Below are 24090 nucleotides of genomic sequence, written 5' to 3'. Positions count from 1 at the left end.
TTTAATTATCCATAGGCTCCTAAATGTTCCTGTCCTGTCAATCTGAAGCTCACAAAACAAATGCCATCCCGCAATGCCAGTGAAGAAATACCAATTTTAAATCATATCCGTCTTTCAGTTTAGTTCGTTTAGGCAATTTCAAGACCTTTTGACATAGCAGATAGGAGGTCACGAAATAACATCAGGTAACGAGGTCATTATACCAGCGGGTTTTCCCGCAGATGTCTGTATTTGTTATTTGCGGGCCCTATATTTTCCAAGACACCTCTCTCAGCTCTTCCGGTAAATCTGATTACCTGAGCAGAGACAGAATATAAAAAATTAACAGATTGAGTAATAAATTTAAAATAAAAATTCGCGCTTTGCGCGTTTGAGCGCAAGAAGCTGGCTGACCAAACAGTTGGCGTACAACAAATCTCTCTGACAAGTAGCGGGCAAAACGTACATTGTGATGTGGGATCTGGGGGCGAATCCCCCCAGAAGTTTGGTTTATCACCCCATTGGGCCCAAGCCCAACGTTTTTGTGAGGGGGCTGACGAAGCGCTGTTTCGGTCCTGAGTGCCCCAACAGGTTTCACAACCATGGACTAAAGTACTTCAACGGCCTCAATGCATCATTCTCTCATAATTGCGAAAGAGTCTATACTCATTTCTGTAACTTATATTGTATTCCTTATCATAAACCTATACTATTATTTTGTCGGAGGGAATAGCATACCCAAATTTAAAGCGAGAATACTCTTGAAAAGGAATCACTTGAAGCGCAAAGAAAATTTTTGAGTTGAAGAAATCCAACCAATGATATTCCACTTTATGTTTATTCGCAACAGTGCTTTTCAACATTTTTGAGCTCCATTCGCACTTGTTTTGTAAAATATATTTCATTCGCACATAATAATCGAAAATTGTTATACAAAAAGAAGATGAAGATGCTTAACATTTTTTTTAGATGTGTAACAAATTGGCAACTATGTAGCTTAAGCTATCAAGTTTCTCATTTAAAAGGCAACTTTTTCACTCGTTTTGCTTTCAACTATTTCATTAAAAACCCTTCTCGGCCAAACAATGTTGTTGGTATTTGTACAAGAACGTCTACTAGCGCTTGGATGGCCAGGTCTAAAATCTGTTCTGCACTCCTATCCAAAATACAGCGTATTTTTCGCGAGTGAAAAATGCTTGTTGGCAGAAATCGTTTTTGAGAGCTGACACAAAGGTCCCGGAGGCTCCAGTTTGTCGAAATGGTGAAAAACCCACATGTTTGCGTTGAGGCTTTTGCCTTATGTCTTGGAACATAAGGTGCAAAACGATCAAGGAGAGTCGGCACCTTACCGTATGATACGTTGCTCCAACTTCTGTTGTACATACCTACACTAGTTCATCCCAGCGGTCTTCGACCATGTTTACCAGAAAAACTAGTCGGACAAATCTTATCACGAATCCTCATGATAAAGCCATATTTTCTGCGAGTCTCGCGTATTGGCTAGCAGTAACCAACACAGTGACCGTGGATATGTAAAAACTATCGCAGAATTTTTGCCATAAATTCAACAAATATCACATACATACTAGCAGATAGCTCTGGTACCGTGTCGACCCAAAATAATACTCTTTGCGGTCCATACTTTAATAACCCTTGAAGGGTAGAAATTTGCGTTACAGTAACTTGCAAATGTGAGTCTGTAATGATGTTATTTACTACTATCCTCGTACCTCCCGCTAATCGAACAGTTATTACGAAAATATGACGATTGTTTAGCGAAAGAAAGCAAAAGTCAATTTGACGTCATTTTTCCAATTTCCTATTAGGTTTATTTGAATTATTCCACGTCAGATAAATAAACAATTATTCACGATTTTCATTCGCACTCATCCGGATTTTTATTCGCACCATTCGCACCACCTTCGTCATTCGAACTGCAATTTTTTTCATTCGCACTAGTGCGAACCGTCACACAGGTTGAAAAGCACTGATATAGACGATAAATAGCGTGTAATTGCACACTCCATCTCGTACCCCCTACTTTGGTGCTTCGTACTCATAAGGGGTCCTTGGATCCATGTTCAAGAACCGCTGATGCAGGGTTATTGGTATTGCTCATCTTGGATTATGGTTCGGTGACGACGGCATTTGCTACATAGATCAGCTGGAAGACTTCTCTTTCTGTTGTTGTTCTTGTTTTTTGTTGTTGTTTCAATTATTGCTCTTTACGTAATACGGCCTCCGGCTGTATTATGTATGCTGTAAAGAATTAGGGTTTGCAACGGTTGCAGTTTCACTGTTTACAGAAAGATCACGAAGATCCCCCCGATCAGTGTCTGAACGTTTCGCTCGTGAAAATGTCATCACACTATAGCGCGGTGGAATAGGAATTCGACTCATTCTTGGATATTTGCACTACATGTATGATGTCGTGCGCCACAGCTATCGCCAACGTCGATGTTGTTCGCTTTACCAAGACAGAGCTCTACAAATTATCATCCCTTCAAGGACGATCAATGCGCAATGCGCATGCACAAACAGCAGGCATTTATCGGCATGGAAATGAAATTATTTTAGAATTCGCAATGGCGTTATTGCTCGTTTGAATGGTATTTTAAAATCGTTTCATGATGACATTTTAAGCTTACCATTTGAGTCGGTGATATAGTATATTTATTGTTTATAATTTATTATTTATACCATTTATACACGTCATGTTGTAATCTCGCTAATCCAATATAAGACATTTTCCGCGGTCGACTTTTGACAGAAGTCCTCTGCTGGTCTCTCTATTAACTGAACGGACCTATCATTGACGTTATAATTAACTCCTGCCACGATCTGCTAGGCCTATCTTTAACATCGTCCTGCTTTCCATCAATGTATTTTAATTGAACTGTTATGATGACTAAACAGTCTGTTCTTAAATCACACATATCAATGCATTTGCTTTCCGTAATATTGATAAAATTATATACATATGTGTTTGAACTTTGAGAGCAAACTTCCGTTAATTTCGTAAAGACCAGGGGAAGCAGAATTGCAAAAACAATGAAAAAGGCTCAATGATGTCGATAAAGGCACAGCAATAATGCGACATGATATGACAGAACAATGTTTGGAATATTATCATGGAATAAATATCTCTGTCAGTGGATGCATTCGTGCGTTCGCGCCGCGCGGAGGGTTTGCAGTCAGTGGAATGTGTTTCGTTCAGTACCGAATTATCTATCGGTTATCGCGACCATGCTGACCCAACAAGTTAGACACGAGTATACTGGGGGTCGTGTTTCTCTGTCGTTTTGGTACAGCCACGAAGTAACCCCGGAATCCTCCTTGTACGGTGGTTACGTCAGGTCTGAAGATCACGTACATGTTACTTGATTGGCTGTAGAAGGATTCGTCGTCGTGTTGCGTATTCCGTCTTAAAGACGCGAAGGGTATCGCCGACTCGCCGTCGAAGAACTGAATGAAGAGGGATACCGTTAGGTCTGCGCGTTACAAGCGGAGGTAATCAGTAGTCAAGCAGGCCTACTTAAGTCGGTTTTGCCTGACTCAAGTGGTTATGTTTTTAGGCTACTTTCACTTCCATTCAACAGTTTAGGGCAGGGGGGCATTATTTTTCCCACCAGGCCAAATGTGAAGCAGAAAATACGATGGCTTGCCGATGCAAATGTTTAGACCAGGAGTTCTCAACGTGGGCGGTATCGCCCCCCGTTGGGCGATTATGAGTAACAAGGCGGCGAAAATACTAAAGGGGAGACTGGGGGGCGATAGGGGGCGAAAATGTTAGAATGTCCAGTGAGATATATTTAATTAACACGGTCAAAACTGCACGTGGAGACTGGTTATGACACTTGCATATGACGCGAAAAAAGGTGAACTCCTCGGAAAGTAGACTCGGAAAACGGTTTTCCGAACTCCTACTACCTCGCAAAATGTCCTTTCTTAGTAAATTCATCAGCTATATGTCCTATTTTTCGGATCCTTAAATATGGGGGGAGGGGGAATGTGTGTTGAGATAGATAAGGGGGCGATTAGTCGAAAAGGTTGGGGACCACTGGTTTAGACTATGTTCTGTGGCGTGCACGTTGTTAACTCATGTTGCTAAGTGGATGCGTTAATATTAGGCCGCGTCCCTAGCGCTTTATGGCTTGGTAAAATAGCCTTGTTGTTCTGATAGCGTCGCTAGCAGGTCTGGATCAGCCGAGAATATGCATTCAATGCATGATTTTTGTCATAATGTCGACTCAAATTATATTCCTTAAACACGGAGCCCTGTTCGGTGCTCACCATAAACTAAAAAGACAGGTTCACGGCTGACTTCAGTAATCGAATATTTAGTGACCCAAATCTTTGTTGAAATGTCGGTATTCAGCCGCATCTTTCATTGCTTGACGTAACATCGTTTGTGAGTGAGGGTGACCGCTAAGCACGTGCACTAGGGCTGTTCAAAAATAACCTTTTTCCTGAATCTTGCTGGCTACGTGATTAAATCGTTAGGTTGCCTTTAAAAACGACGCACACCAAATTTGAATTCATTCCAACCAACCGTAGAAGCGGAGTTATTTCAGTTTTTATTCCATAATTCTGGGATTATCCTTGATCGGTGGATAATCCAAGAATTATCATCGAAAACAGGAATAACTCCGCTTCTATGGCTTGGAACTGAGTCAAATTTGTTTCGCATAGTTTTTGAAGACAGCCCAACAATTTCATGGGGTTGGCAGAAAAATTTGAAAAAATTTTTTTTTGCGTTTTTGGGCAAATTCAAAATTTTCAAACTCTACGAAACCCGCGAATATTGGTTGGAATGAATTCAAATTTGGTGTGCGTCGTTTTTCAAGGCAACATAACGATTTAATCACGTAGCCAGCAAGATTCGGGAAAAAAGGTTATTTTTGAACAGCCCTAACGTGTACTAATTGCATTGGTTTACAAATCAGGATTTAAATAGCTGATTCGTGGTACAGAACTTGAATATACCTTTCAATACGGCATTCATTGTAGTCGAATAATTTGTAACTCGAGGACTTTTCGGGTGCCTCTTTTCAAGAGTTAACGGCGCACTAAAGCGATTTAAGCAGATTTGGAATGGTATGATGTAACAGTTTAAACCGCAGGCACAGTTCATACACAGTAGCTTTTGTCCACACATTAACATTTATAAATCTATTTAATAGTCTAAATTCCAGGAAGCTTTTGGCGCAATGCCCAGGGCTGATTTGGGGAAGCATCTTGCACTTTTGAAAGCAATCTCCATGGCTTCCGACTCGTCGACGCGTCTTGAAATTTGTCACTTCTACTTGTTGATCGCCGTACGGCATTGCTTCTACTTCTAGACTTGAGTATTAACAGATACTACTTTGGCCACCTCAGTCAATTCCTAAATTTAAACACAACATGACTGGACACCACAATCGAGTTCTATTCGGTGACGCCAAGGGTGCGGTTCATGTGCTGTGGTATACGGCATGTTATCAGCTATCTTCGTGACCAAACAAGGTATGGCTGGTAAAAATCCATAGAATTTCATTATAGCCGTGCTGGTTTTCGTACTAAATGCGCCAGCTGTTACGCCACATGACTCGAGCGATAACAGACCTCTATGTTATAATGCATATTATATACATATGTTACTATATTACTACTATGTATTTTACGGTCAGCGATGCCAAATTACTTCGCGAGGCCTACCTGTATGCTATCCCGACGCCTGAATGTATGGAAGCCAATGATTTTAAATAATACGGAGTATCCTTCATCAGCGGTGATGTTCCATGCGCAGTATAACGATCTGGCATTATTCGGCCAGTTTGGACTGGATATGTATTGTCTTCTGTTGATAGCTGCACGCAAATCACCACCGCACTTTTCTTCGGATGAATCTAGATATTTCGTGAATTTTGGTAACTTATGACTAAAACAGAGTTTCTTAACTCTTCATATCAAAATAAAAAAATAAAAAAATAAAAAGCAAATAAACATGACTTAGAAATAAACTAAATGAAGATCAAAGTTCATTTGCATCATGGAAATATATTTATAACGTATTAGAACAGATTTGGGGTTCAAGTCCAGCGAATGAGCAACGTAATTCTTTATGAACTTACTATATTTTTCTGAGACATACTCCATCTTATATTCAAGTGCAAGACAATTTGCAACAACACTAGGGTCCGATGAGTCAATATTTTATAATATTGCTATTCTGATTAAACACTTGATTATGGAATTTGCGATGACCTATATACTCTCAAAAACTGCAGGCGAGCAAATCCAGGATCGGTCCCAATCGTGGGTAAATGACTAGGATTGTGGCATGAAACAGGATCACTTATATATATATACTGGTTTGTTATGGTAGCCGCTCGGGAGAAGCCGACATACGCTCTCTGCCTATCTGCTTCTTAAAGCTCCTAAACGTGTATTTTACAAGCAAATTTACGTTTTGGTGCGAATCATAATTTGCCGTAAGGTGTTTGGTAAAATTACACAGCAAAGTCGGTTATATTGCGCGACATAGGTTGGACCTAACCAACTTTTTATCAATGGACCTGCAATCGTTGGGTACGGATCTTGGCGAGCAATCAGTTCACATATCATAGGCGTAATCGTGTCTACGATCATTCCAATTCTCAGTCTCGAGGCAATTATACTTGACATCTTTTTGTTTCAAATTACATAAAGTAACATTGCAGATATTCTGCCTGTTAAATCAGTATCGAGAAAGTTAAGTTACGTGTTATGATATTAAATTGCCGTCAGGCCGCGGCATCACTAAACTATATACACTCCAGTTGTATGGGAGAACAATGGGAAATCTAAAATCGCGTGCGGGCACCGGGGATGAGCGTTTAAATATTTCGAGACGTACACAGAAACTGCTAACTGAAAGGATGCGGGTTGTGATAAATAATAATATCTTACCGTTCAGTACTTCGTACACCGCTCTGAATCCGCTATAAACCTTCGTCACATCGGATTGAAAATCCACCCGCATCACGTTACCAGACGATTTGTAATGTGCGAATTTAGTGGAATGGCCGCTCAATATTCCAAGCTTCTTTGATGTGGGTGTTTCACCGTCACGAATCTTCAATATAATTTGCCATAATCACAAATACTGTAATAGATTTAACTGGGTAATCCATAAACTGCAACAAACTTATGACAGAAATATTTGTGCGTTATTGCTAAAAACGGATATGTTAATCGTTGCATGAACTTTGTGCCCTACTATAGGAAACATCCACAATATATGGGTGTTTTTGGCAAACATTCCGAAATCTTTGTCTACAGGTCGCAATGGCATTTAATTCAAAGCTACTTCCTTGCGCTGTTGATTTTAGTTTTGTATATAGCTCGTAGGTTTGTGGCCTTTACCTGCAACATTGTATTACAATTACGAGCAGTCACACGCATACACCTAGGTTTACGTAAGGTTGGACTGTTAGATGCAGATTGTAAGCCTATTATTCGCTATACCCCAGTCCCCAATGCAACGCAGCGTCAAAATGATCGCAATTCCACAGTGTCAATTCATTTCGAATTCGTGCCCGCGTATTCCAGGACATCTCTCACTGCCAAGCAGTAGGCCTACACGGCGGTAGTGCCGGAGTTTATCGTTGCTGATGGTTCCTACCGAGTAATCAAAACTTCGAAATTGAGCAGGATAATCTAATTAAGCGGTAATGCGTTTGTTATGCAACAGTGGACGGATACTGACAACTCTCAACTAGTCGAGGGCCGATAGTATATCCATATATTAGCACTAGTGCGAGGCTCTGCCTATGCGCGGTTTCGTTTGGATGAGGCTATCATCGTTATATGCATATCAACATTAACCGATACTATTGTCCTAACTAACCTTTATGAAATCACAGCACGCCTCCGTGTTTATAGACGTGAACCACAACGATACTCTCATCCCCGGTGGCGCCACCAAAACCCACACACAGTTCATGTTATTTTCATGTTTTTCCGGGTATCCTGGCGTTGTCAGCGTCCCGTGGCCGGCTTCGGGTATTTCAATTTTTCCAGTACATTTATCTATTTGAAGAATTCGCAAGTCAAACGAGGTGAGGTACAGAATATTCAAGATCCATCACATAAACGCCGAATTTGTATTGAATCAGATCAAACATGCATATTGCGCATGTTCTGTACAGAATACCTCGGAAGCAGGTTGACCTACCTTTTTTGGGAATCTCCATTAGGTCAGTTTTTGTTCTTTTCACTGAAACAGACAGGGAGGGTAAATGTTGATACTGCGGCATAAATGTGCCAACTGCTATAATGAAATGACTGTCATATAGGATGCAGTTTGAATCAGGAATTACATTTTGGGCCGTGTGACCGGAATCGAAGTACAGTTGGACTTGAACTTGCTATTGCTGCTATTTTCAGCTGGAGTATCAATATTGGTTCTTTGAACGACCGAACAATTTGATATTGATAAGGTCTAAGATGCTTGCTTAGTTGCTTGTTTCCCATTTTAGGAATAGCTCTTTCGTTGCTGCAGTTGTGAAGTATGGGAGTAATATTCGATATAAGATTATACCTGCTTTGTACTGAATTTTGAATCCACTTGTTGACAAGGAACTGTCACTACGGAATATGACTTGGATGATTGGTCCAGTTGACACATCTGTGAAAGGGCGCTTTAGTAATCCTCCCAGCTCGTACATCGAAGAACGCATAGATTTTCCATGTCGAACCTGGAGCAATTTATACGGGCTTTATCATTTATTGCACTACGTCCACCAGGCACTACATTTTTAAATACGTATATTTACGCTCGCCATTGATGATTTTCAATAACTACGTCGTAATTGACATATCGCTGCGTGGTCAACTTGGTAATACTTCTTTTGTTCGGCAGCAATGAATCATATTTTGCGACCCGCTCATTGGCTCGTAATGGCGTAAAAAAAGCTTTTGAACAATGGCGTAACTCACCAGAACGTAATCGCAGCAACTCTCTGTCTCGAATTCAACGAATGTGATGGAGACCACCCTTCCCTCTGGAGCAGTGATTGTCCACGTGCAGAGAAGATTGTTCTCGTACCCGTATGGCCAGCCAGGTGAGGTCAACAATTGAGGTTCATCGCTGGCGTCAAGTTTTACTGTGCAGTTTTGTGTTTTCGTCGTCGCTGTTGCAAGCAAGAGTCAAGTTACTTCTGTCTGAAATGGTGAGTTTTTGCGTGCATGTAATACCTGTCCTGAATTGGGCCATGAAACCATTGAATACAAATGAGTCGTCTGTCGTGAATTTTATATAGAGTGATCCGAATGTGGAGACATATATCGATTCACTAACGTTTCCTCTGTATCTTGCTAACAGCCCAGCAGAACTTGTGTTTCCATCCCGAAGCTGATTGAGAAAGTAATCAAATGGCAAAATGAATCAACACGCGCAAAAACGTAGCGACCTGGACGAAAGGCGCTCATATGAAATGAGGCCTAAATCGGTAATGACACGTAACAATCCGATTACAAGACTTTAACCTTAGCTTAGTATTGAAATATGCTCGGTGAGCATGAAAATATTGCACACAGATGGCGCTGAAGTTGATGATGGAAACGGACATCAGCGGCCTAACGCGTAAATAATTCCCAGCAAATATCCTCGGCGGTGTGGTGACGCTTTATATGCATAACTACATAACAAACGAATGTTATCGCAATGATCAATTCCTATTTTTTTTATTATCAAGGAACACATTTTACCATTCTAGCTGGGCCTACGAAAAGTTATCATAGGTCACGTGACTCACGTCTCTAACTATATTAGTGTCTTGATGCTATATGATGAAAACTCTGTACCGTACAAATGTCTCGACGGCAACTCTAAACTTGGTTTGTTTGTTAGAGCTACTTAATCGAACATTCTTACTTCATAGCGGGATTATGAAATCTAGACCATTATAGAGCGCCTCAATTTCCCATGTCAACTGTCAGCGCCGAGATTGATCAGAATACAGACCAGTAATTTACCTCAATAGTGTCGCAGCAGGACTCAGTTAAAATCTCTAGGAAGATAATTTCGACTTGCTGTCCTTCAGGGGCTTGTATTACCCATTCGCACCTCATGTTGTTTGGATATGCAAACGGATATCCTGGCGACATGAGGACAGATGCTCTATATTCTGCGTTTATGCGTCGTTTGCATATCAATTCTGCTCCTGTAAATTAAAATGTTCAGTTTGAATTGGTAGCCTTCCGTTTATTTATGAATATCACGTGTTTGTACTAGTGACTTTTTGAGCTGGAGGTCGATCGTTCATCGGTTCTCATTGCGAGTTTGCAGACGAGACAGCAGAACCAATCGATATGTTTACTGAGTTTACCTAGATACGATTCTCTCGTTTCGCTATAGGATGTCATACGTGAGTTTCCATGTCTTCAATCAACTAGTTGTAGGCTACGATTCTGTAATTACATGTATAATATAGAAGTAGCATTCTGTTATGCTGTTGCAATGGAACCATAATTTGCTGCATTTGTAGGCGCCAATATGTATCAGCATAGGATTGCATGGAATTCAGACTCTGTTATAAGTAGGGCGATTTTTTTGACATGTCAAAATTTTGTCAAAATTGTAGCGTTAGGTAAAAAAATTGTTTACAAAGTCAAAGTTATTTTGAAACCTGCATTTCGTTTTATTGTAGATGTTTGCACTACCGGTGAACTTTTCATTTGACATTTTACAGCTTGTAGCCTACTTTATAGGCTTACCGTTGTAGACGACCCATTGTCTGCCAATTGTGAATCATAAACGGTCAAATCAAACAGTGTACGCACAACCTCAGTGTTGCCAGTCAGTCAACAACTGCTGCTGCTGAACGTTCTTTCTCGTATCTTGGCAAGCTACTTGGTGAGGACAGACACTTTCTACCCGATAATGTAGGAAAGTATCTTTCGTTGTACCACAACAAATTTTAATTATTTCTATCATAACACGAGGTAACTACTGGAATTCTTCATTGGTTCAGATTTCGTTACAATAAAGTTTTCTCATGCCAAACTGCTTCATATTGAAAGACTGTTCCAACCAGAAATGAATTACAATTCGAACATTATGTGCGAAAACACCTAATTTGCATACATGAGGTCAAAATTTTGTCTAAATTTGGATTTTTTAGGTCAAAATCTCCCGTTCCTTAGGTAAAAAAATCATCCTGGTTCTAAGTTCCATTCATCTTAAAAGAAAATCACAAGTCTCGATCAAAATCTCCAATTAAGATCTCGGTTAATTTTTGCCACCAGATAGTATTAATTGTTGTTGTGTAGTAAACAAAACATTTAGTGCTTATCACCAGTTTATTTGTTTTGGGCCACGATAAATGATGTAGTGTACTTCACTTGATGTCGGCCCCGGGTTTTATATTCATTGGTGCGCAACCGAAAGCTATGTCGGCTATATCGTCTCGGCGTGATGCGATATTACGTTGCATTCAGTGAGTACTCGCACAATAAGTATACACAAATTCCGCATATCTTTCGGGTTTCGAATTGGCAAAATTATATTTTCATTCTCCATGTCACGTTGTAGACTTTGTTTGTAGTACGTTGTAGTGAGGCTTTTTCGATTATTATCATAAGGATCTTCTTTTGCTGCTTTGTAAATAGTCACGAATATATCAAAATACAAATGAGGAACTGTAACTGCAAAACACATTCTCGGCGTTGAAACGCTTCTAAAGTGATTTGGGGTGGAAACTATGTAATCGCGGACATCATACATATTGATCTAATCTGGCGTAACGACATATAGCTTTCTGTTACGACTTTGGGTCGGTGTTTTTATGTTTACGTCTATAATTCCACGTTTGTACAAATGTCAAACCGTGGTAATGCCACCAAAACTTTTTATTTAAGGTGATATTTATTTCAGTGGTACTGCATCCACCCTATTCACAACCGCTTACTAGAAAATGAAAATTGACGTTTAAAAATAGAAGATTTAACTATCCATTGTGTCATAAAGTGGTTGTACAAAGTACTGACATTCGAAACCATGTCAGATAGAACCTGCACACTCGCGAAAATAAAATAATTTCACGTGATGGCAGAATAGGCTCCTGGCAGACATGGCGTGAGAATATGTTTAGTTATAAAATTCTACGATACGTTGACCACCCGTATATTTAGAAGTTACTATGATTATTATCTACTTATGCAACAATAATGTCACATCTGTTTCTATTATGTTTAAGTATTCTACACGGATGGATCATACATAGGTCAGGAAGTCAAAAACGAAACTTTCATGAATTCAGAATCTGGAATTGTTAAGTACAAAATAAATTTATATTCTATACATTGTATTGTATATTTTCCAGTTTTCGTAGTTGATTAATTTTTCAGACATCTGATTAGTGTCCTACGATGACAAACTTCAGAACAAAATGAAAAATGACCAATATCTATCTATCCTAAGAGTCCCTTAGATATGCATTTCCAAGATAATCGACTTACGGCGACAGTTCGAAACTGCCGTGACAGCGGGAGGAATTATGTATTCGCTAAAACAATGCGATCATTGGTGTGATTGACATGCAAAACCTGAAAGTTTTTATGAAAGTCTTGCAAACTTCCTAGTATAGATCGTGGTTGTGTGAGGTTTCTGTCGCTGAATAAAAAAAATTCAGCTCAATTGAGTGGATTAGTGAGATTATCATGTTTGAAAAAGATTTGTTGATTGGGAGAATATGTCATGGGTTACTGGAGTATGTACACTACAGTAACTGGCATTCCAAACTATAAGCAAAATACGTTATCTAGGCATACGATGTTGTTGCAGCGAGTCGTATTTTGTGGAAAAGTTTCACTTCAGCAATAAACTCACAATCGATATACAATATAATGCGTCTTCTTTGTAACCGTTTCAATCATGGTCGATAGATTTCTTATAAAGTATCATTAAGATCAATGTCTTCCAAAATATCCTCAACTTGTAGATACGGGTGTAAGTCAGGGGAAAAGTTCGGGGAAGGGTCATGGAAATAGTTGGATCAGCGACGCAAGTATATAGCAATGTACATTCAGGCGTAATTATATTTGACGTTGGCTATTTTGAATTCGGTTTAATGCTGCAACGGCATACTAGTTAAAGATAGAAAATTGTAGGCAACGGGAAATCGAGAGGAAATTCTCCGTGTTTGTGATACAAACAAATATATTTTGACTGCCGTCGCAGCATTGCATATTCTAACTGTAAACCTATATAGACTTATGACCAAAATTTTAGTGCAGTGTACATTGGTATGTTATCATTTCCACAAATCTCTTCTATCGATGAGCTGATAATGACCCGCTCTGACATTGATCATGACATTATTGGGATAAGCATTTAGTTTATCAAAATTCATAATCGAAAACTGTTTACATTGTACATAGCTTTGTAAAACAGGTGTGTTAAGTTACGTCAATAAAGCAATTATTCATTTTACAACCGAACGTAAATATATGATTCACAATTCGGTTGAAATGCAATTTATGTTTTAATGAAAACAGTGCTATTTTTATATCACGAGATTAAATCGAACACATTGTCGTTTCACAAGAGCACAGTATAGGAAGCAAGTCATGTTGCGATTTTATCATGTTTCAGTGATTACGCGACCTACGCGATATACCCTGGCATCTTGGATTGCTCGTTGTTAAACATCTTTCAATTTGATAGTTCAATTATCTGGATATTCACTATGCATTTATGAATATGATACATTTTTTATTGTGCATGTATAATATTTCGCTCTACTAAAAAAAAAAAATTCAAAACCCCCGCTTTATAGTGACCGTGTGACCATGTCATGTCTCAATCTGCTGCACGGAAGGAGATTCATTGCCTGGGGTTTTAACCGTGGATCACATCTACAATCTATGTGCCGTTATAATTTTGAAATTTCATTATCAGAGTCCAATTCGTAGTTCATCGTCTATGTCCGCGTATGACGTATGCGGCCGCTGATAAACGCCGTTTGAGCACGCACAAAAATGAACCTAATGATCACTCGAAAACGGGTCGCACTTTTCAGTTCTTCGAATGTGATCGCGAGAAGTTGGTAATATGCTGGAGAAAGAGGGCTAGCTGTTGCTCAATAGGAAAATAGGGTAAATAGAAGCAATATGAAACGAGAGAAAAACATGCGCACTACGCCCTTGCAAATTGGTACAATTATAGTTTGATCGTAATGGCCTGTTGATATGGGAACAGGTAGGGCAAAACGGGGATCCCACCGTTAAATTGACGTCGATATTTGATCAAGTACAACTCTACGTGATAAATAGCATTTACATAAACACAGAATTAACAAACATACCGCTGTTTATATATATATATACCGAAAAGACGCGGTAATGTCCGCGATAACTTGGACAACTTACCCTTACAGACATTAGAACAAGAACATGCAATACGCTATGGACATACCTGACATCAATTCATGTTCTGCAATTATCATCCACAATGCGAGTGCGAGGTATATTTTCATCATGATCGCTCGGTGCAAGTCCAGAATATGAGATGGAATCGTCGTTTACGAAATGCTTTCCGTGTATGAAACTTATTTTGAGAATGCGTCTCCCCGTCGTGGCAATTAATACTACGTAATTATATAACAACTGACAAGATGCTTTATCACACCTGGTTAATGTAAAAGTGCTGAAATTCAGCTAAATAGTGCAATTGGTTCGCCTATTCTGTAGACGGTGACCTCGCTTCAATTCTTATCGGTAAATAACCACCTTTACCGGTGTTTTAGGTCATTTGAACACCGCGCACGGACTTTTTCAATTGGTGTCGGTTGATGAGAACCTTCGACTAACGGTAGCGACTCTTTGCTGAACATTCGCAGTCAACGACCGCTAATGGTGTCAAAACTTTGTCACTTCCATTTATACCGGACTTTTGGGCTGAATTTAGCTTACGAAAAAAGTATGCTACCTCTCTTGGCGATGCAGCGAAAAAATATGATTTCTTTAGTTATTATTGTAATACTTCAACTATTTCTCGTTCGACGATTTTGTCTCCTCTTAACGTACAAAATGGCCTTTCGATCTTGTCCACATCATTAATCGAAACGCCTCTCAAAATCAATATGCCTTCCATTTTGCTAGAGTGTTTTTAAAACTGTATCTCGCCCACAATTACCGGCTTACGAATGCATCTTTGGCCCAGGTGCTAGAAGCACGTGATCATCGATTGGAATTTTCTTATCGCATGGAATTTATCTTCCACAGAAAGTCGGGACAACCGACAACAACTTATAGCTTGCCACAGATCGATTAATTAATTATATGAAATTTATGTACTTTGACATGATGACTCAGTCTACTTATACACCTTATTTATGATATAGCTTAAATGTGCTGTACGGTCTCTGCTTTCATAGATACGTACGGTTTTCCACCGGATATTTTGGAATTAGCGATGCTTATAAGCACATCCGATTCGTTTACGGAGGATGTCATATATCTATATGTATATGTAATACCAGAGAGTAAATACAAAGTGACGCATCATGGGATTGCAGGACAAATTGTCGTTTTTAATTTTGCGGTTGACTGAGCTATATGACTGTGATCTTATAACGATAAGTCAGTGTGTCACTGTACTTTAAAGTTATTTTCATGATGTTATCCAAATAATTATTTGTGTTTCGATTGGCGACAAGAAGATTCAAGATTTATTTACTATAAATTCGTAAAGACCATCCCCACATTACTGCAATTCTTGATCAACAGAAATAGCTATCAATGGCGCATCAGCAGGGCTTACAAGGGTGCTTACAAGCATTGCGGGTTAAGAATATATACGTGATATTACGTATATCTGTTTTCGGGGCAGGAACATCGTAAACAGAAAATGAACTATAGCTGTATGAGCACTAATTGAATGCAAAATCATAATAATTGCTTCGTGTATATGGGCGCGACCCATTCAAATGACGCATTCTGAGTTAAACAAGTGTCGTTCGTCCATGCTCGAAAATGACGTAATGAATATTTTCCTGAATTTGGGTTCAGAAAGAATGGACGTATTCTGTTCGTGGAATGATAAGTGTATGGTGTTTTAGAGTCCCATGCGTTTTATTGACCGAACACTGATGCGAAGAAAATACCACAGATATCAAAACGATAAGAAGTATTACGAAAAAGATATATTGAAATTAATTTATGCTAAGTAACCTGATTCTGAAGATCATACTAGCCCATGCTATTATCAATACAGGTGATATCGTGATGTATATTCTGAGTTTTGACTGGTAGAAGTATGTGTATGCCTCTATCTATGAATAGAGCCGAGGTTAATAATAAACAAATCATTTGGAATAAACTTTCAAGAATTGGAGTTCAAACCGAAAATAATCGTGTATTTAAAACACATCTATTAAAAATAAACGATTAACATTTATTCATTCAATCATTAATTTTATCATTATGAAATATTACCAGACTATACGATTCCACTGAAATGTGTCGACTGTCGAAAAGACAATGAAGTCTACCGCTTTATTAGTAATATCTCATGCATCTCAATGATCTAATTCAAAATTAAATCAAGGGGTGCGGAACCTTCTGAGAGTAATGAAGCATTCTTGATGATGCATGAGTTTTGAGTTGCTTTGAAACTTCGAAGTGCCATTAACCGCAATAATCACAATTTTAATTCTATTTTAATAATATTATTATTACATGACGACGACTGTGGCGCTTATCACCTATTCAGGCCTTGTGCGCCACGACAACGCATTTGATAGAGTTCAGTGTCTTTGCTTTCACGGACGGCTTGTGATTCCCGCGCACTCCCGCTCTTCACACACTCTCGTTTTCTTGCGTCATTTTTCTGGTCTCTGCTACCGGCTTTCTCGATTTCGGCTCTCTCTTCCTCAGAATTTTTGAAGCCGCTGTAATCACAGCGGGATCGGCGATAAACCTCCGTCACGTAGAGACTTGGCAGAGTCGAGATTCGAACGAATAACCGTTGGTGCTATGACGGTGTCGCTACCCCCTTGCTTTTATAATATTTATATTATTATATACTAATAATATTATATTTTAAACGCCACCATTGCGTCATACCATCCTTATACACAGATGCTTGATTTTAACTGATACCGGATCTCGGACCGACCGAAAACATCTCCGAGTTGGAAGTAACTTATACAATAGGTTAAATTCATACCAACGCATTTCTGTAAATTTTTAGCGTGTTTTAACATATCTGACTGGCATTTGTTGTGCGGCTGCCCATTAAAATCACCAACATGGCCCAATCGCCAACTGGTTGACCCAATCACGGTACTCAAATATGCGTTATATCATAATCCTGCGCTATACGTTGATTATAGAAAAGTAAAAGCTTTTCTCTTTGTACGCAATGTAATCTTAGAATGGCATTCCACAATATTATACATTAATACCATAACTGTATATATACCATTATATATATATACCCTGGTTATCTGTACTAGTTATCACATACAATTACAATCAGATTTCTAGAACTTCGGCGGTTACGTATCGCGAAAAGGATTACTAAAATCCGCGTAAACATAGACGGCCCGGTGTGCAGGTACTTTGATTTGACTTTTCTCAAACACCGACCGGGTTTGTTTGCCGACTTTCTGTTACGGGACGTGAGGCGGTCTGATCTGTAATCGTAATCGAGTTGGAAGATTGCAACATCCTCCACTAATCGTAATCGATTAGATTTCAGATGTACAGAATTATTCAGTAATGCCAAAATTTAAGAGATTTCTATATTCAATCCGCCATATTATTCCTAAATACGCGAATGCACATTGTACAATCGACTAAAATATGGACAGCAATTCGTCATTCCTTTTTATAAGAATCTGCGCAGCACCGATCTGTAAACACCTGCACCGTTGTATCCATGGTTGCATTAAAAACAAATGGTGTTTTAAAACTTTTTGTTTTAAACAATGTTTTAAAAATGTTATTTTATAAAAAACATTTTTTTTCTCAAAAGTTGTGTAATTTTGCCATAATTGTCTACCTACATTCGAAAAAACATGAAGTATAAACCTAAGGACGATTTGCACCCGGTATATAGTCGACATATACGATATGGAATAGTCGGGACCCTCGGAATCGTTGTCAGTTCAACAAACAGTTATATCACGTCGATCATTCAAACGGAATGGATGTTCTGATGATGATGACCGCCGACCGGAAAAATTCTGCATGACGGTGTAATCCTGGTCAAATATATTTTCGGTCCGTCTATGACAGGGATCGGAAGCCTTTTTCTTCAAAGGAGCCGCATTTACCCTACATTTGCAATTGTCAATGTTGATCCAGTATGACGTCACAATTGGACATTCGCGGCGTCATGGCTTAAAAAACAATAGAGGACCAGGTTTTAAACATGTCTGTTTTAAACGAAACCCTGATTGTATCGTTCGAAAACAGTTGATACCCATCGAAATGAATGCAAATAAATTGAACCGGTCACAGTCGTTTTCAATTCGTAATCTCATTTGCTTTATTTTGCTGGCATCTCAATTCGTCGGCATTAGAATGAGGGTCAACGCCTGATGGTCACCATCGTCGAGAATCTCCCTCAATTGCAGTGCGGTCAAACAGTAGTTATATACATATTGCCAGAAAGGTTGCAACCGCTCTCGTGCAAAGTGTGTGGCGAGCGAAATCGAAACGGTTTGGTTTGAAAATAAATGGATCAAAAATGTTAGGGAACCAAAACTATAATCTTTACACGCAAGCCATAAACACGCTATCATTCTGAAATACACAGCCATTCATATAACAACCGCTTTTGTCACTTTCTCCCTACTTTGTGCGCACTGCGCTCTGCGTTATGAGGTATTGTTGGGGAAGCGAGTGGCACAGTGTGCTAATCGACACCGTCACGACACTATATGTTTCTTTGTTCGAGTCTCGGCTCTGCCATATTTCTATGTGTCGGAGGTTTACCTGGGCTCCGCATCGCTAACCGCGTGCATGGGAGTCGAGACTCGAACCAACAACCATTGGTGTCGTGACGACGTCGCTTAGCACACTGCGCCACTCGCCCCCAACGATTGTCGGTATAGTCAAAATATATTGGAATCGCCCATACGTACCAGAAAAACCTACATTCGTGAGACGCACACGATTCCAACTTGGTATTTTTATGGGGCTTATCATTTCCCCTCCGCGGCTCGCGTTTGTACGATGGCAAGGGGGGCTCAGATTGCAAGGACACTATTATGTTAAAATCGAAAAATTCAAGTCACCCTGAATCAAGCTAAGCGTGAAGAGGAGTATTAGGTTAAATTAAAATCTCTCAGAGATTTGGGGACCAATTCGTAAATTCAAATTGCATATTGACGGCCGCCAACACACGGTAATATAATTATGTGTAGAGGCCCCATAATTCTGGTTTACCGCTGCATGTGACCGTACGTCCGCAGGTTGCCCACCACTGGCCCAATCGAAATAAGGATGAGTAAGGCTGCAACGCATGGGAAATGTTATATACACTAATCAGGACTCGAAGTTACCGGACCACCATCTAACACAGTGGTTCTCAAACTCGACCCCCGGGATCCCTGGCTATACGTCCGTTGCCCATGCAATTATGTACACTTCGCTATTTATAAGATTGTCGCAAGAAGTACCAATTCAAAATGCCTGAGCTATCGCGGCGGTTTCCTCGAGAATCATTATAGACAGACTTCGCAAGCTGAACACTGAACAGTAAACACGTGTTAACTCCACTCTGTTCTGCTCCAAAAGGAACCGATAAGTCCGTTACCAATGATTAAATCAGTGGTTCTCAAACTGGGGGCGTGAAAGCATCTGAAGGGGGGGTCGCGAAGCTGTGGTTAACCAGAAAGAAATTTCATGCTCTGCGCGATTTACCTCCAATTCATAGTTATTGCTGTGTGTATAGTCCCAATTTCATAATGGAGATTTCTCGTATCAACACTCAACCGTCACAACCTTCCATGTGACGAGATAGCGTTATGGTATAATCTACAGCTACAACACCAATGGATTGTGGATTCGAGTCCGACCGAGGTCGACTCCAGAATTCCTACCTAAGTGTTGGAGGTTTATCTAGGCTCCTCCTCGCTATAGCATCTGTGTAAGCGGTGTCTTATAAAAGCCTAGAAGTGGGCCGTGCTACAAGTCGGCAGTTACGGAATTAAAAAAAACATACGAAATTGGCCTGGTGTAAATGACCACAGTAGTCGACAAACAACATGAATACCTCAAACAAACAAACAAACAAACAACCTTCATGCCATCAAACTATCCGTTGGGATTGCTACCATTCTGGTTGCATTTTGAAATATGACGATAAGGGGGGAGGGGGGGGCACGAAATTATTCACTGTCATAAAGGGGGGCGTGTCGTAAAAAGTTTGAGAACTCCTGGATTAAATTATGAGGAGAAACATTTGCTTATGACATCACAAAAGGAATTTTATTTACAAGTTGCTTACAGTTGACATGAACATTGAACATTGTACGATATTGCACATCCGGTCAACCTGTTCTGAAGCATAAACTTGCTAGTCATCGGTCGATTGCAATGCGGATCTGGTGCACCCCAGTAAACCGCATCCGAGTGGTACACCCTTTAAAAATTATGGTACACCCTAGGGAAGGGGTGGGCAAACTTTTTTGCTCGCATGCCGCATTCAACATCCGAATCCATTCGCGGGCCGCACTATAGTAAATAGAGATTATTAGCCAAAACTCAATGTTTTTATTTAATTATATAGTGATCGAGGAGATATGAAGATAATAAATATATATTTAAAACAAACTAAATATACGCGCCAGAAATATTGACAAGATTTTATAAGCATATCGTCCTCAATAACCTACCAATTTGTCATCGGAATTAGCGATCAAAGTCGCTTGTGTCGATTCTTGCAACAGGATGGAAATTTGAATTTGTGGGCAACGATCTGTTCATAGATGCGCTGATTCTACTTTTGCTTCACTTCCAGGATACACAATGCTGACAGGATCATAACCACGTTACCTTTAAATACATTTCTACAATATATTGAAAATAAAAATATAAATCGAGGACGAATCTACCTAACGCACTCACGAATCGGTTTTTCCAAGCACATCACTATAAGTAATAAACTTGCTGGAGTGTCCAATTCAAAATCACGCTGATGAACCTAAAAATGTCATCTCTGTTTTGAATATATGTGATGTTTAGCAAGTGAAAACTTTGAAATGCGTGGGCCTTGAGGTCAGACAATTGTGGTAGCAACAAAAATAAGAAATAAAGATCACCGTAAGACTATAGTTATTGTCATTGTCAAGGTGAAATATATTAAGAAGAAAGTTTGGTCAAGTTATGCCGGGTCGCCGCCATAATTAGATTTGTAGTACGCAACATTTTTGAGGGTTTTGGGAGCCGTAGTTAACCCGCACCTGCCCCAGGGTGTGCGATACATCCGGTTGAAGAGCCCTGCTTTACACTGAATGCTATAACGTGCGAATTACCATATCCCATATCTAAAGGTAATACACGTTCATATGAACCCAATTTTCGTCTGCGATATATCACCTTATGAATTGATGTATTCGGCTCATTTTCAAAAGGTGGAATGTGACCAAAAGCAATAATTTCTATCAGAAAGTCAGGCAGGCCTGCTTTACACAACACGCTATTGTGGAAATTTGGTAGGATACACAATTGTAGTTTCAATTGCATGATGTATCACCTATATATATCGCGATACATGGAGCATTCTTTTCAATCATAAAATGTTGTAAACAAATGTAACCTATATAATGCATTGCCGTTGCGGTGTACGATGACCTTACTCCACTGTAATCAGTGGCGAAGAATTGGCGTGAACGCTTCACAAGGTTACGATCACACTTGACATTCTGAACTTGTAATCTTCACTCCGCAAACCAGATTCCAACGTTCCGATATAAGGAGCTGGCAGCATTTCCATGAACGGGCCGCGACACTGGAATGACACGGCATGTTCTCACGCTACGCAATACACTTTGTGACGGACAGCTCATCGTATAGCGCGACCGGCACTATCTTTCCGCGATGGAATATGGTTCAACCACATTAATTTAAAACCACATGCTACAATTAGTTGTTAAGTGTGGCCTGAACTATGGTGAGGTCGTACAGCAATACTTTGTCGGCTCTGCTACGATTCTATATCAAGTGATGTATAGCAAGAAGCGTACATTGTAATTATCCTGCCGACCACGGTGATATATAATATGTTCTTGCGGTTGATAACGAAGAAAATAGACAGAGTCTGCAAAATTATTGTATCTGATGGTGAAATCGATATTTTGTGTTTTCCAAACTGCACTGCCGAGAAAAGCTCTACCGCCGAGCTAAAACGGCAAATTCGGGTTAATCTGCTCATCATTTGATTATGTGTCCTACTGATATATCAAACTACTTTCTAGTATCTGATCAAATGCTATCAGGTCGTTTTCCGGTATGATTCTCCCATTTCCCACAGAGCGAGGCAAATGGATATATATTGCATGGATAACGGGAAGAAATTGTTAATTAGCTGGTTCTAAAGCGTTAAAAAATCCGCTGCGGTCTCCTAGCAACGGCTCACGGCCCCTTAAAAACACTTTGGTTTTCATGATATCATGGTAACTGCTTTTTTACGACCATCTCGACTTGAGTCTCGACCATGTTGGTACCATTCCGGAAAACAATATCATGAATCATATTCAACCGATTGAAATTCACATTCGACCCCTCGAAAACGCTGATCTTGGGAACCAATGGCAGTAAACATAGCCTCTGGTGGATTTCCCCTATACCCCTCTTTCCTCTACGGCCGGGGTTCTTAATTTTTTTTATCGCACATCGCACCCTTCAAGTTTTGTTGGCGGTTTCACGTAATCCTAACATTTCAGAAGCCGATGACTGGAAGATCATCACATCACGCCTCAGGGTTACCACCATATGTCCTCTTTTATGAGGATTTGTCATCCTGGGCCTACGATCGTAGGCCCCGGTCCTCCTTTTTCAATAAATTGAAAGTGTCCTCGGAGAACGCCTAAATGTCCTCTTTTTTGGGAATTTGTAAATTGCAATCAAAATCTCGCCTCCGACGCAGCAAAAGCCAGAGTTGCCAAGAAAATCAACCAAAAATACGGCGCGACGGGTATTTCGGGAGTAGAGCCAAAGTAATTTTTTTTAGTCAACGCAGTTATCGGTCGAAAATGTTTCGAAATCGCCAGTTTTCTGTTCCGGTAGTAGATCTTGCAGAATTGTTGAAACGTGTCATCTTTTCGGTTCTCAAAATATGGTAACCCTACTTAGGGATCCGTAGACCCCAGTTCAAGAACACCTTCTCTGTGAGTAATTTCCTCGCTATACAATCGATTCAGAAAATGAGAAACACATCAACCCCTTCCGTAGCATACTAAGTTTGGTAATACGCAGATTCGCGAACTGACCGGAATAGTTATCGTCAAACGCAAGACTCGATTTACTATACGCAACAAAATAGCGAGTATCGATGTTATGAAAACCCAGTGTGTGTTTTTAATAATATTGTGACTATATATACGACTATGTATTTTGATCCTCTTTCAGTCCACGCGTGGTCGGATTTACCGGTAGAGCTAATGAAGATGGTGTATTCGCAAATTCAGGCAGTTTACTTTACGGCGTTGCGTCTTCGCCAAAACTTCATATGTCCGCGTAAGCGGTGTCTTACGAAAAGCCTAGAAGTGGGCCGTGCTGCAAGTCGGCAGATAGGGAATAAAAAATAAGGAATATCGGAATGGTGTAAATGGCCATAGTAGTCGACAAACACCATGAATACCACAAACAAATACAACATTGGCAAAGCCTTTGGAGAAAGGAAGGAATGATATCAAATTTTAAGGCACCCACAAAAACACACTGTACAATTTGGCGCTCCAATCAATGTGACTGTCACGAAAATCTGTCTCACGAATTATTGTGAGCACGGATCGGAGCTTACGGTACTTATCGGCGAAAAAAAAATAAAAAAATCATTCACAGAAGGAGACGGGTATTCGCCCGTCGGTCTAATCGTGAGAAATTAAGGTGTTTGACATATTGAATAGAAAA

At 39.8% G+C, this 24090-nt stretch overlaps 2 protein-coding genes across 2 annotated transcripts in view; both read right to left on the bottom strand.

The window, feature by feature from the left end:
- LOC145451505 (uncharacterized) overlaps window positions 1-24090 on the bottom strand; it is a 125524-nt gene that overhangs the window by 82210 nt on the left and 19224 nt on the right. The window lies entirely within an intron of this gene.
- LOC145452089 (scavenger receptor cysteine-rich domain-containing protein DMBT1-like) lies at window positions 2921-14670 on the bottom strand. The gene is made up of 10 exons (XM_080330303.1): window positions 14420-14670; window positions 9979-10166; window positions 9199-9355; window positions 8941-9134; window positions 8543-8699; window positions 8177-8218; window positions 7850-8031; window positions 6910-7075; window positions 5677-5867; window positions 2921-3444 (listed from the first exon to the last, which is right to left on the bottom strand). The coding sequence occupies exons 1-10, from the start codon at window positions 14481-14483 to the stop codon at window positions 3208-3210; spliced, it is 1578 nt and encodes a 525-aa protein (XP_080186429.1). The 5' UTR covers window positions 14484-14670; the 3' UTR covers window positions 2921-3207.

This window comes from Botryllus schlosseri, chromosome 12, assembly GCF_051294905.1.
Source record: "Botryllus schlosseri isolate E-star chromosome 12, Bs_hap1, whole genome shotgun sequence".
Taxonomy (NCBI): Eukaryota; Metazoa; Chordata; class Ascidiacea; order Stolidobranchia; family Styelidae; genus Botryllus; species Botryllus schlosseri.
The sequence above is the reverse complement of the archived record's forward strand: the minus strand, read 5'-3'. Positions and strand labels throughout refer to the sequence as shown.

Excerpts from the sequence above, each read along its gene's own strand:
- LOC145452089 (XM_080330303.1), bottom strand. The coding sequence starts at position 14,483 with ATGATGAAAATATACCTCGCACTCGCATTGTGGATGATAATTGCAGAA. Across the intron at positions 9,356-9,978 it reads CCTGCTGCGACACTATTGAG|CTTCGGGATGGAAACACAAG; the intron begins GTAAATTACTGG and ends TTTCTCAATCAG. Across the intron at positions 7,076-7,849 it reads CGTGCTGTGATTTCATAAAG|ATTCGTGACGGTGAAACACC; the intron begins GTTAGTTAGGAC and ends ATTATATTGAAG.